This window comes from Mycteria americana, chromosome 1, assembly GCF_035582795.1.
Source record: "Mycteria americana isolate JAX WOST 10 ecotype Jacksonville Zoo and Gardens chromosome 1, USCA_MyAme_1.0, whole genome shotgun sequence".
NCBI lineage: Eukaryota > Metazoa > Chordata > Aves > Ciconiiformes > Ciconiidae > Mycteria > Mycteria americana.
The window spans coordinates 45128033-45143026 of record NC_134365.1 but is presented as its reverse complement, the minus strand read 5'-3'; the positions used below and the strand labels follow the sequence as shown (position 1 = coordinate 45143026).

Genomic DNA, 14994 nt, shown 5'->3' with positions numbered 1-14994 from the left:
GACTAGCAGTAAGGAGGGAAAAATTACTCTGCATGTCTTAATACTATTACCAATATAATTAATATTTTCAGAGAAGAATAAAAAGTCTATGAAGAAAAATCTAACTTAAAAAAATTGAAAGCAGCAGCAGTTTTCTTTTGATTATTCATGCTTTGGAACCCCCAAGTGGCTTTTTAATTTTATTGTTTTATTTTTATTCTTAATTGAATGACTATTACACTTGTCCCAGACTTGTGAGTTAACTGAATCTTTAGTGTGCCTTTTGGAGAAGTCTCCTACCATTTTATGCCTCTTTCTCCCTTCTAAAAGCTCACTCAACCTTCATTTCACTAAAAGTGAAATGAATTTCTCCCTTCACTAAAAGCTCAACCAATTTCATTTTAATATGTGTATTTTCTTGAAAATAATCCAAGGATTGCTATTCAGTCATAAAATCCAAACTCATTTATGCATGTGTACTTGCTATATTATCTTTCATACCCTGTTTAATACATTTAAACACAAATTAATATTACCACTACAAAGTCAACAATTTTTATAACGTACTGCAACCCGGCAGAAGTGGTTTACCATGACAATGGAGCTAGATTAGACACAAAACACTACTAATCTCCTCATAAATCGAATCTTTATGATTCATGTTTAATTGTACCCAGATACGAACAAATTTACCTCAAAAAAAAGGCAAATAATCTTGCTAAGAATGTTAAGGTCAAACACTATGCAGTGAGACACTGAGCCAAATTCGATTTCACTTTATGTCAGAAATAAATGCATTGTCAGTGACTCAGTGCTGGCTACATATTCTGTGACTAATCTTAGACCACCATAAATAAGAAGCTGACAACAGCTATAAAACTGTTTCCATTCCCAACCATTAATCTCCAATTCCTAGTACCCAGTCACCACAAAACAATTCATGCAAACACACAGTTAAGGAAATGTCCTAATAATAACTAGTTTGTTGTAAATATGACTAAGCAACAACATGTAAGCCAATGCTAAAACAGCAAGAAAGGGTCTGCGCAGTGTATGTGGCAAAAAATACAGGTATTCCTTCACTTAGGAAAATTCCCAGTGATAAGACACACAAGCCACATGCTGTTACAAAATAAAGTCAGTTTTTTTCCTCCTGCTAGTACAACTCTATGTAACACAGACCACAACAGACTAGCAGTCTGTCTCTCAAACCCAGGCTTAATACCGCATCCAGAGAGAGCTTCTCCAGGCTTTCCTCAAGCACTAATTAATAGCCAACCCCAAATTTCTCAGAAATGCCAACAATTAACTTCTCCAGGTGCCAGGCTTCTTTAACATTACAAGAAGTCTTTCCCCCGTCCTCCAAGAAGTGAGGTACCTAGGAAGCCTCCTGGTCTCCTCTGTACCAGAGGGTAACATGCCTCCTATAAGACTGTCTCCAAAACCTTCGGGGTTTGGACAAGTCCAGTTTTAATTGTGCATCGGCCCACCTGTCTGCACACCCACCCCCTGTTTCAGTTTTACTTGAGCTCTGAGGCAGGGCTGGCTGTTCACCAGCCCTGATTTAAAAGAAAGGATGGAGAGTTACAACTGCAGTTGAGAAGTATACTTAGGTGCATGCTTGGACACATCCATTTTCAGCACAGCATTTAAGCTCACTACAGTATTTCCAGCCAACACTGTATATCTAAACACTGCTTCCTTAGAAGTGGATTTTGAACCCTGCCGATGAACAGAAGTTTCCAAGCAAACAAGAGGGCAGATGACCCAGGCAGAAGTCAAATCATCAAGGAGCCACACCAGAGGGGACCAACAGGGATCAGAAAATGGCAGAATTTGTAGGGGTGCTGTTGTTGATCAGGAAGCCAATTCAGAGAGGACATTTTTACCAGAAACAGGTATGAATGTGCCATCTCATTGTTCAAATAGGGGATGCGGCCAGGCTTTAGTGGGATGGACCACATTATGATGAGGGACAGTAATCAAAGTACAGCCCTGGCTCTTTTCACCATGTTGGCTGCGTTACGCCAGCAAGGGTCTGCTTTGCTTGTCCTCATTTGGAGCTCAGCCATTTGATCTGGAACCAAAGCAATAGTAGTTCCGCTGACGATATGGATGTGGTCTAGATTCATTCAGACATGCACATCCACAAGTCTAATTTTAAGAAGTGTGGAAATCAAAGCTCAGAGTGGGGCACTGAGGTTTTGTGAATATGAGAGATCCAAAGGCTGAACCTAAAGAGGTGCATGCTGCTCAGGAAGCTACCAACAGGAAGTCTAAGCATAAGGGTAAGTCTGATCTCCTCCAAGTTTAGGTGTCTGATTCAAGTCTGCACTTGTCATCCAGAACCTAAACCCTGTTGCTGGCACAGACTCTTGAATCTATTATTTGACAGTACTGAGCAAAACTCACTCTATCAGTTGAAATTTATATGAGAATGAGTGCTGCAACTCATCTTTTAAGTTATTCAATAACTTAGCAACTAAAGTATTACAAAAGGTAGGCTTGGTTTCTAAGCATCAGGGGATAAAGTAATGCCCCGCCATCCCACCCCCATGTTTCCTAATGATCCAGCTGTTCTGAATTAGAGAGCTCCTCAACTCCACAGCATGAACTGATGTCACTGAAGAGGAAACAAATAAAGGAACTACATGCAGTAATTGCTCCTGTAATTCAGTAGGAAGGTGGAGTCTTGTTCTGGATCCTGCTCGCTGAACATTATTTTTTATTTTTATATTAAACTATCACTGCAGAAGAAAAAAACAAGAGAAATAAGCCCAAGAGTAGAAATCATCCCTATCTAGGGAAGAGAACTGAAACAGGCATTTGCTTCCTGGATTGGGAGTTGGGCTCCTCTCCACTTCCAGTTTAGAAGCTAGGCACATAGCTATTTACACAGAAGCAATGCTGTATTTTGCACAGAATTTCATCTCTGAATGCATAAGGAAGTTTCAGGTGCCAGAGGAAAGCCAGTATTAGGTGAAGTGTGAAGTGTGCATGGAGAGAGAAAGTAAGACAGACTTTGGGTTATAATTTTTTACTCCCATGCCAAAAAACCTGCCTACATTCTTCTTTGGATTTAGCTCACAATTTTCTTTCTTGTTAAAAAGTCCTATTCATCAAGAGTTATGACAAAGTCTGCTTGAAGAAGTTAAATGCTTCTTAATTGCACAAATTCTGAACAGCTTTATTGTCAATCAATGCAGTCATAGCATTGGCCCCTGGTAGAAACAAAACAACAAAAATTTTGCTCCCAACAATGCAGGATTTAGCTGCTTGCACTAAAGGAGGTATTTCAGGCCTGCTTGTTTCACAGTCATCATTTAAAATAAACAAAATAATTAACTTGAATAATTTGTTACCTTTTTCTGGAAGCGTACTGGCATTGCATATCTGTTCTTCACCATCACCAGCAGATGTTGCAGCTTTTATTTTAAATTGGTAAGTAATGTTGGAAAGCAGATTTCTAAAAGTATGCAGCGTATCATAAGATGAAAAATTGGTAGTATTTCCTTCAACTGTTATGATGTAATGAGTAATTACACCGTTGGATGAAGCAGGAGGGTCCCACTGCACTAGGATCGATTGCCAATTCATTGCAATACAATGAACATTCTGGACTGCATCTGGTACTTAAAAGATACACATGCACCAAAGATTAACATTCCCACACAATTAAAATGGTAATCACAGAACAATATAGTCAGAGAAGTAGACCCAGTGTTCATAGTGAGGGTCAAACATTCCAGTAGCAGAAAAATTGATACTGTAAAAGAAACACATTGAAAGAACAAAATACATCTTTGTCCTCATTAGATGGTTCATTTCCAACTACTATGAACATGACTGATGGTAGTACTTGAAACAGAAGAGGCCATCTATCTGGCTTTTTCTACTTGTGTGGTCCAATTTTATTTTCACATCTGCTTGTATTTTCCCTATGTTTTTTCAATCAAAGTGTAGTAAAACATACACAGTAGTGTGAATCTCATATACATATTCCACAACAGTATCAACAGCAGAAGTTCCTTATTTATCTGTTAGCTTTGTTTCTTTTAAGCACTGTATCATATATCTCTGTCCTTTCAGCAGAGGCATGACCTGCACAGAAGTCTGAAACCTGGGCAGGTTTCAGAGCTGTCATATCAATGCTATTACGCTACTGTTCCCCACCTCCTTGCTGGTTCCAGCAGGAGAAATATTTTTTAAATGATCATAAAAATTTAATAAAAGGTAGCAAATATTATACTCATGCTGAAAACAGAGCAATTATCTGTGAACAATTGACTAAATAGCACAATGAATTAAAGTATCTCAGAAAGGGCTAAAGTACTGGCTGTACCAGCTAAAAGAAAATGAATACACAGTGAAGGTGCCCCAATCTACTTCCTCTATTGAAACATGTCCAGGAATCCATAAAATAGTGAAAATACTGTCAGTGAGGTACCAGAAATAGAGGGAAACCTGTTAATTATCAGTGCACAGAGGTAAATTAATCTCTTTAAAATGACTAATTTTCTTTTCAGAGTTCAAAGAAAACTTTTTTTTTTTTAAAGCAGCATCTGCAGAAGAAAGAAGATTAACTGGCACTTTTAATAAAGGCTAGAGACAGAATCCTTAGATGAACTCAATGAGGAACTGATCCAGCAATTGCCCAAAATCTGGGTTGGAGGGAAAGGAAACAATGCTGCAACTGGCTGAGCATAAAATCTGAGAAAAAGCTGTAAAATGACTAGACCACGGTCCTGTGGGCAATGTGTCTCCAGCACTTCTGAAGAAAGAACCATGAGTATGGAATGTCAATGATGAAATGGGACAACTGATGGATGACCATGGCTCTTGGGCAGGACAACCTCCAGCTGCAGGGATCCAACAGCCAACCTGAACCAATTCAGTGATGGTCCAGATTTCTCATCATGTTGTAACTGCTGGCTATAATAAACAGCATAATTTTTCCCAGAACCCCTGTTTTATCAGCTCTGGAAAGAATGTTTCACTGGAAATGTGGTCTTGAAAAACTGTAGTCACCATATGCGATCTTTCGATACCTTGTCTGCTCCCTTTGCTGTCAGAATAAAGGAACCTGGGAGTTCAGACACAGCCTGCTAACCCATGCTAGTTCCCTGGCACTGACAGACCTTATAAGGCACATGAGCCTGGGGATTGCTCTGACCTGGCAAAGGAGCTCCAGTTTTGCACAAAGGCCAGTTTCACAAACCCACAGAGCTCCTAGGCTCGTTAGTGAATGTTGAATATTCACTTTCATGTGATACAATTTTTCATTTTGAAACAACATGCAATGTCAAAAGTCATGTAGAAGGCACAAGACGAAACTGTACATAATTAATTAATTCAGCCAGCTATATTGCATAGTCATCCCCAGTTGTTGGGAAGAATAAGATCTAACAAATTAGGATATTTAATTAGTGGCTAGCTTCCCTTCCTAAAATAAATTATAAAAAATGTTAAAAATTTGTATTTGTTTAATACAATTTCCAGTTCATTTGCCAATCATTTGTCCAGCTGCTTTTGATACTGCTAAAGTTTCAGTTATTTTCACAGGGATCTGAATTATCGCTTTGATCTGCAAAGACTGATATCTATCTAATTTTCCTCCCTTTATCTGTGATGCTATTAAAAGATTTATAGTAGCCATATAAGCCTCTCATTTCAGATGAGAACATTTCTAATTCTACACTTCCGACATCAAACTTCAAACCCAGTCTATCCGGTACAATAGGAATGTGAATTGGCGTTACACAGGCAGAAGACAATGAGATAGTGTTATGTTACGTTTTCTTTGGAGAAAAGAGGAAGGCTGTTGTTCAGCCATACAAGGAAAATATACATAAACAGAACTGCAGCTTAGAAAAAGTCACGTCTAACCTGATTCCATTGTTGTAAACTGGACAGCATTACTGAACTGATTGCCATTCCCAAGCTTGGTAAATGCAGAGACACTGATAAAATAGGGGCTGAATGGTTCTAATCCAACAAGGTTTGCCTCATGGTTTGAACCTGAAATGTTCTTAAGGAAGGAAAAATTATTAGTATGCAATTAATCTGTGTAAACATTGTGGGCCTCACCTTGAACCCACTGACATGAACAGAAGATTTAGAGCCATAGTCTTGCCTTTTCTACTCTGAGTAGCTTTCAGTGAAAGTAGTCCCTGAGCTCAACGAAAAAGAATGCAGGGTGAAATTCTTCCTTTCCTTTCTCCTCTTGCTCTTTCACTGTGGCTTGTGAGGAAGATATGCCAAAGGATGGTATAATTACCACAGGGTTGTTAGAACAGATTAACTCCACATATGCCTTTTTTTACCAATACTGTAAACTCTTGTCACCAGCACACTGCCACATCAGCCCCCTCTCACCTTCTACTTCCTTACTACACCTCTGCAGTGGAAGAGGTCATGGGTCATAGCTTCTCATTTCTTTTACTTTACCTGAGCCAGACACACAGACTGATGAAGAGCTTTGAAAAAAGCTAAAAAACACAGTTTAGTTCCTGGTAGCTGTTTTTCACAGAGCATGCAAGGCATATTTCGTGCAAATGTTGAGGACTATAATAGCAGCAGGGAAAGAGCTGAATTTCAGCAAGAAAACCTGGTGAAGATTTTGTGGGATCCAAGTTATCTGAGAATTATCGTGCCTAACTACAATATTTCTATATAAATTGCTCTGCCTGTCTTGCTGCCACAACCTAAATCTAATTTCTTGCCCATATAACATTACAAAACATGAAGAAACGTAGGGCATAGCAGATGCATTCAAGTGCTCTGGCCAGTTTCTGTAGTCTAATTGAGTTTGACTCTGCCTCAGATGGACAGCGGGGAATAATCTTTGGTAGCCTCCATGAGCACCCAAAGAACGTGTTTTCAAGGGCAGCTGGCTGTAGAAAACACTGCTCCTCTTCTGTGTGTGCATTGTGCTCCCCTTCTTCCAAGGATCATGGAAGAAATTGGGGTGATGCCAGCATTTCATTCCACAATGGGGAGTAACAGCAGACTGCATAAGGGGTAGCGCAGTAGGCCACCTCACAGGGACTGAATTCCACAATGCATACGCTTAACAACAGCACAAGCACTTTCCTTGCAAGCTAAGTCTCTGCAACAAGGACTGTACTGCTGAGGAAGTTGAAGTAATTAAGCTCCTCACAGCCCCACACCTTACACTGCATGTCTTAAACTCATAGCTCACTGCAGCAATGCCTTTTCCCTGCAGCTTTTACAAGTGTCTCAGTGTCTCAGTGTCTCGGGTGAACAGACCTCACTATATAGTTTCTAAGCCTGAGATGCAATCCTGGCCTCAGCTTGCTGCCCTTACAGTTCATGGCACATTTCTTGATGCCATCCAAGCAACCAGATTAAAAGAGATATAAATGCCTTGATCAATTTCTATATATAATTTTATAGCACCTATTTAAGTTAAAATTTATTCAGTTATTCTTATTCTGTAAAAATAAAAAAATGCAAACCTTCTTTCTTTCTTTCTTTTGGAAACTTGAAAGTCCACAGATACTAAATACCTAAACAAAAGTAGCCACAAAACAAGTCACTTCTGTCATTTCTAACGTCAATCTTACACTGAAATATGCACTAAAGATTAATAAAACTTATCATTAATGAAATATTAGAAAGCAAATTAAGATCTAACCTTTTTTTTCTATCTGATTTTAAAAATTGAATTGCAGGCATGTTGGAAGGAAAAATAAGCTGTCTTAAACAGGAATTTAGAGGAACTTCATCATTCTAGGAGCATAACAGACATTTAAAGTATTTGTCAAATATTTTGTTCTTAAAGCATGAAAAAAGTATTTAAAAAAATTAAACACTGTTAATTATAAACATACCTGATAAAATAGTTTTTCAGTGTTGTTTTGATAAATCTTAAAATTATATCTCATAATAACACCATTTGGCTGGGGACTTGGATCCCATTTTAGCCACACAGAATCTGCAGTGTAGTTGGTAATGGTCAAGTTCTGGGGTGGAGCTAATGGCACTGCAAAAGAGAAATGCTCTTGAGTTCCAAATTACAAATAATCCAAGCAAAACCAAACACTTCGGAGAAGGAGGAGAACATATGTATGCTTTTGTGTCTCAGAACTCATTTTGTGTTCAGACACATATGTATGCATTTGTGTCTGAACTCATCAAAACTGTACTTCATTGCTATTTAAATATTTTTCTTTCTTTTTGGCATGAAGCAAATTCAGTTAATTGGGAATACATGTTTAGTCAGCAAGGGATCTTCTCAGAGATCTAAGAAATCTATTCATTACTTCAACACCCCCATTGTCAGAACTAATGCATTTAACAAAAGTCATATCACATATATTGTTGGAATGTGATATACTTCGCTTCCTACATCTTATATTGAGCACAACTCGATATATATTTACAAGATATGTCATGTACCATGCAGGTGAGAGGAGGTCCATGTAAAGGAGACCTGTAAGAATGTGTCAGAAATATTTCCATGTTTTATCATTTTTCAATTATATGAGGGGATGAAAAGATAGGTACTATTGCTTACTTTTAAATCCCTGACACCTGGCAAACTGTGACACATTCCAAAGGCAAAAGACATTTGTACTTGGAGTTATTTTTGTAACCCTATGCAGAATGTGACGTCCTCTTACACACTGCGGTGGGAGAAGAACTCAGAAAAGACTTCTCTTGTAGTGTTTCCTTCTTCTGAAAGCTCTTCATGCACAGACCAATGGAAGATGAATCCTTCATTTCAACTGTCTCCAGGTCTGATGTTCAGCTCAAAGATGGATGCAATAACATAGGGTCAAAATTTCGAGTTGGTTACAATGGAATTTGCTCACCTGACTCATCTGTGTAGAACTGAAGCACAGCAGATGGACCGAGTCCTTTTATTGTTCTTGCAGCTGCATAAATACTGTATAATGTGAATGGCAGAAGGTCTTCCAAGATGATAAAATTATAGGTGGTAGAGAATGACTTATTCCTTTCTGGCCCAAATAAATTTAAATCATAACTTATTATAATACCACTTGGCTTAACAGGAGGGTCCCATGAAAGCATAACTGAGGTAGTTGAGAGATTTGAAAATGTTTTGATTATAGGTGCTGATTCTGGGACTACATGAAGAAATAAGAAAGACAAAAACAATGATAACCTCAGAAAACTATGAGTTACAATGAAAAATGTATTTTAGCTATCAGTTAAAGTTGTGCTCTGAGTGGAAAATTCTATTTCATGGTCTCAACACAGAAATGTGTAGCAGTTGTTTGTGTCGTTGTATAACAAAAAAGCTTTACGTAACATGAGAAAAATAAACACAATAATCTTTTTTTTTCTTTTAGAAAACTATTTGGCTTTTTTTCTACATTTCCTTAGCAATGAATAAAATACACTTATCTTACCATCTTCATCAGTTCTTATATGCAGACTTAGAGCATGCAGTTCAGAAGATCCTTTATCAGTGGCTGGTGTGATTTTCAGAATGTAATCAGTATATTTCTCCAGATTGTCAAAAATGATGCTTGTGTTGTAAGTAAGGAAAGACAATATCTCATTGGTTCCCAGTTGCAATAAACTTAGAGAAACATGAAAGAAGACTAAGCCATTTGGCTGGGATGGTGGAAGCCAGCTTACATTTACAGAAGTTGAGGAAATGTTTTGATAGACCAGATTTTCAACAGAACCATCTGGGACTATGAGAGATAATAAGCAAAAAATAAATGCATGGATTACACTAATAAAGCATCTAAAACCAAAACAGAAATAAATGTTGAAAGTATGATTAGTCTGTATATCTAATTTGTAATATTTTGTACAAATTTTAAAAATCATTTGTTTCACTATCAAAAGCAAAATATTTTGAAGGCCTATATGAATAATCATCTATGTTAAATTTGTTTAACACAAGAGTCTTAATGATGGTTTAAGACAATATTTTTATCGCTTGTATCCAAAGCAGCAGCTTGTAAACTACGCTCTTAGTATTACAAAGCAAAGACTCAGATCAAAATGTCTTCCTTGCAAAGAAAAATAGTGCAGTGTTGAAAACAGTACTTACTGGATTTTTTTTAACTTTGCCATCATAACAATAAAATAATTTTAAAGCTAGAGAGTATTTAATAAATGGAAGCACTGATATACACTGAGCACTAAAAAAGTTATTAACTTACTATCCTGATCTGTATACACATCTATTATTTCACTGGTTTTGTTTCCATCTCCAAAAGCTGTGCTTGCAGTTAACCATAGAGTGTAATGGCTGTATTTTGCCAAGTCATCCAGAACTGCAGACTGGGACATACTGACATCGCTGTCGTTACCATAACTTGTGAAATTCTGAAGGAAAAAAAAAAGTGTTGTCATTGAAAATGTTATTTATTCATTGATTTCTCTTTCTAGTTTCTCATTTAGCCATCACCACCACCACCAGATATGATTCAGCATAGTGTTCACGAGACATAAACCTACACTTTGCTTCCTAACGAGTCCTGATTTTTACTGACTCAAGTAATTTATTGTTTGATGTCTATTGTTACTCCTTGTAAGTACTACAGAGTACCAAATTGAGTCCTCCTGTTGTCTGTAGTTGTTGAATGCCAATCTACCTTTTTTAAAACACATTAAATCTGTAACATTGGAATGTGTTTATCCATATTGCATCAAGAAAATGACAAAAAAGTATCATCTGCTAATTGTTCATAGATTACATGATCACACATGTGATTGCCTTGCCTGATCCAAATCAAAGGACTCCTCTCACTTTATTTCATTTTTATGAGAGTAGATCTTACAGAAAATTGTCTGATTTTGAATTTAAAAACTTTCAGTGGCAGAGATCTCACTGCAACACTTGATAAGCTGTTCCTTTTGTTAGCTGCCCTTTCCATTAAAAACATGCCATTATTTCTAATGCAAATGTCTATACCCAGTGGATTGCATTAAACTGAAGGCACCAACAGAATTTATTTTCCTTGTGCAGTTACTTGCTAACAAAAGGATTGCACCAGAACCAAGTCCCACTTTCTTTTGACCTACATAAAAAATTCCACTAAAACTGTGACTGTTGCAATAGGTTAGTGCTCTAGATCAGCCCCTCTGAGGAGGCAATTCCTGTTTGGAATGAACCATTTTGGAAACTGAAAAGAAAAAAAATAAATCAGATTATTTATGTAAGGTCAGTTATACCACATAACGATGTGTCAAATTACCCACTGCTTCACAGGAACCTGACTTATATGATCCAAAGCAGTTTGGTTCATTATTTGACAACTGTTGAGAGATCATGTACCCCATAAGCATATTCAGCTCCAGCATTGGGTAGGAAGTCAAAGCTTTGCTCCTGATTCGAAGAGTCAGTATCATTCCTCTCCAGCAGCTGCATTGCCCTGTTGAGCAGATGGCATGGACAGCACTTCTCAGGACCAAAGAAGTCCTCCTAATTTTTCTACACAGCAATATTTTCATGGTGAGCTGGATTTTGCCCAACCCCCTGATGAATTGCCTAGTACGCATTCCAGTTATTTGGCCTGCCCACAGTTTTCGGCGTTATATCTTATTCGCGCCCTTCAGCTCCTTAAAATCAAAGCTGGCTTTCAATTAAATGTGTTCCTAAAAAACAGAGGCTGTGATAGCAGACTTACTAAAGCAGGAGGAAGGTGACTGTAATGTTTGCATATTTAAATTCAGAAATACCACATATAGACACAGGCATATTAAAACTGCGTACTGAAAAATGGGTTATATTTCTCTTGAGGACATTTCCTACCGAAGAAGTCACTATGATACGCTCGACTAAACAGTTGAGTTAGTATTGTGCAAATTGATAGTTCAGTATGCAATCTTGATGTCTGTCACCAATACATATCAATTTATATATTATATTATCAATTTATATATTATCTATTATATTTATATATCCAACGTAACACTTAACCAATATTTTTGTACAGGCAAAACTATTTTATTTCTGCAGAAAATAATAGGTGACACACTCATTCATTTCCCTGAGATTTTTATACCAATATCTGAAGACCTAGTTTTGCCTACAGTCACTAGTGCTCATGTAACATAAATAAGTAAACACTTTGTTTGGCAATAAAAATGTAAGCCTTTGTTTTGAATGCAGAACAGAAGCTGCAGAAATTGGCGGTATAAATTTCTACATCCACTCCTATTAAAAGGCTTAAAGCACACTGTTAGGTTTGTCTGAAAGATTAGGTTAAGTCAACATCAGTCAAAATACTAAGAAATTCCACCTTAATATATGACTGTCTTCTAAACGTAGATGGAAGCTCATACTATCTTCACATAACTAACTGAAAAAGGCTGGGAAGAGCTTTGCTTTATGCTTGGGTAGGGTAAAATACAGGAAACAGAGGATCGAATTCTAAGGTATTTAATTAAACTTTCTGATGCTCAAGCACAGTATGACAGAAAATACCTTCTGACACAGAAGCATCATTCTACTACCCTCTTGTTGTTATTATTATTAGGTATTGTAATTAATAATAATTTTAATTGATAATAATAATATCTAATAATAAGATCAAAAAAAGCACCTTAAATAATTCTCTGAGTTTTCAAGGTAAAAATGTCAAAGGTACCACATCAAGTTTTGATTCTAGATTTAATGAGAGTTTATTGGTATGAACAGCTGAAAATCCAACTCTTAGTTTAAAAAGCATACCTTTGCAATTTAGTCAGCTGTCTGGCAGTTAAGGACTCAGTGAACCAACGTGAACACTATAACAACAGGCTTTTTGGAGGTTCTAACAAAAACTGTTTTAAGAGCTAGTCCCCCTTACTATGAGGAGCCCAAGGACTGGGGACTACCTCAAACTTCTGATATGACAAAATACTAGAAAAGAATGAACACATAATTAAGAGTAAGGGTGAGCAGGAAGAACTGCGTGGGTACAAACTGAGAAAAGATGAAACTTGCACTAATTGTACCCTGGGGATAGAACACTATAGGAAGCTTTACAATTAACTGTGGCTGCAGATGAAAGCAAACAGCTTAGGATCTTTGGCTACAGCTGAAGAAATTATTCCTTCTGTCCCCTTCTTCATACATACATGAAAGAAGTTTTGACATAGCAAAGTATCAGATTATTAAAAGCAGCTAAGTGTAAGCAATACACACAGGCCATGAAAGTGTCAGCAGAAAGTAGTATCTTCTTTACCCCAGGAAGCGGCAGAAATTTCCAGTGGCATAAAGCTGTAATTAGTTGTATACAGACAATACAGTGCTGCTGTTCTTCACTGTTAACCTTTTTCCCCTGTTCTGTTTCCTTCTTTAGGTTCATTGTATTGCACTGTTGTTTGAGTTAGAGTATCACATACTTGACTCTGGCAATCAGGTGACAGTGGTTACACTGAGGGCTAATCCAAGCCATTCCTCAAGGAGTATAACGCACACTGTTCCAGTACCAACCTAAGTGAAGATATTTCCTTTTTGTGTACTGTACCATTCTGTGTACTGGCCATCTTTTAAAAAATTCGCAGTGTCTTTTAGGGAAGTTCCCCTTTTATCCCTATTTTGGTCATACTGGTGAAAGAAGTTTGATTGTTAAGTTAATATTGCTTGCATCCCTTGTCTGCATCCTGAGGGCAGACCAAGCCAAATTTCCCTCTGAACTGTAACCAGTCATGTTACTTAGGTTGGCTTGAAGTACAGGGGTTGGATGCTTTGGGGTCTAATGTTCAGTCTCTAGAAGGGCGGTGGGCTTTTTTTCTCTACTTAGCTCCTGGTTCCCCTGACTGGTTTGGCAGAGCAGGACAGTTTTCATCTGTACTGAAGTTCCTACACTTGAGAACTTTCTCCAAGCATAAATTTATATTTGTAATTAGCACCCACTTTCCCACTTTCTTGCTAATCAAAACACAAGTATAGACAGATTGAATAAAAGAGTTTATTCAAGTCAATGATATCTCATAGATCAGTATTTAGCAATGAGACAATTAATTCCATAGATTCTTTGACTTCTTTCCTCACTAAGACTGAGAACATGGGCAGTATGATGGTTTCAAGCATCATGTAAGGAAACCACAGAGCAAAATTTGCAAAGCTGCTACTGCAAACAGGAAAAGCTCTAACTGTAGGAATCCAGCAGCATCACAGATAAGCAATGTAAACAAGAGGAAGTGCTCTTGGTCAGAATATGTCCTACCTTTACTGTACTGGGGCAGAGTAGTGAACATAAACCAAAAAGTAGCATTTTCCCTAGACCTATGGCAGCAGAAGATGAAAGATAAAGCTGGCCTTGAACCTAGCCTAGTGCAAGTGATGGTTTCTTCTGTTTGGCTACCAGTCATTCCTCCCTCTCTGACACTTTTTCTTTTACAACCTGTCAGCATCCCCATAGAAACAGCCCACTCATATACCAAAATCCTCCAATCTAATATTCATCACTAAATTTTTCCTTCTGCTGTTCTGGTTCTGAATCCTAGGTCTGAGCATTGCAGGCCTTCTGACTGGACAGCCGCAGTGTGATTTTTCATGTAGACCTGCAAAGCAAAGAAACTATACATTATTTTTTGGCTCTATGAAGGTATGTAGCTTTTTTTTCTTTTTAAAGGAAAACTATGTTTCCTGCAAGTTTCTGCATCATGTCAAGGAGTAAACTGCATCCTTTATCTCAGGTCTTTTGCTTTTTTCCTCTAAACAAAATGCTTTACGCTGCAGCTACTGATTTCCTCTTTTTAACACTGCTGTTTGTAATCAGAGCTTTATACTCATTGGGCTCTAACGTGCCTGAGGAGTTGGAGAACATGTGAGGAGAAGCGAGAACTTAAGACAACAGAATAGTAGTATTAGTATGACTTTTATATCTATTTCAGATTATGACAGCATTGAAAGATGTTAATTTGCTTGAGATACTTCAGCTGGGATGGTTTTTCAGGCATATAGAAGATACACTTTAAGACTTGAACCTCTGTTGTTATGTCCTGACAAAGAAGCAGATGAAAGACTGGCAGAGAATGGCTGCCTACAGCAGAGTGTCTGAGCAGGTGGGGTTC

The 14994-nt window shown here is 37.6% G+C and overlaps 1 protein-coding gene across 1 annotated transcript in view; it reads right to left on the bottom strand.

Annotated features, from left to right (window-relative positions):
• The window catches only part of PTPRQ (protein tyrosine phosphatase receptor type Q), a 145165-nt gene that overhangs the window by 57051 nt on the left and 73120 nt on the right, over positions 1 to 14994 (bottom strand). Inside the window, exons 37-42 of the mRNA XM_075496279.1 lie at positions 10146 to 10311; positions 9378 to 9668; positions 8817 to 9092; positions 7833 to 7984; positions 5866 to 6007; positions 3342 to 3611 (exon numbers count right to left, since the gene is read on the bottom strand). Of these exons, the coding sequence (XP_075352394.1) occupies positions 3342 to 3611; positions 5866 to 6007; positions 7833 to 7984; positions 8817 to 9092; positions 9378 to 9668; positions 10146 to 10311 (1297 nt within the window). The remainder of the gene's footprint in view (positions 1 to 3341; positions 3612 to 5865; positions 6008 to 7832; positions 7985 to 8816; positions 9093 to 9377; positions 9669 to 10145; positions 10312 to 14994) is intronic.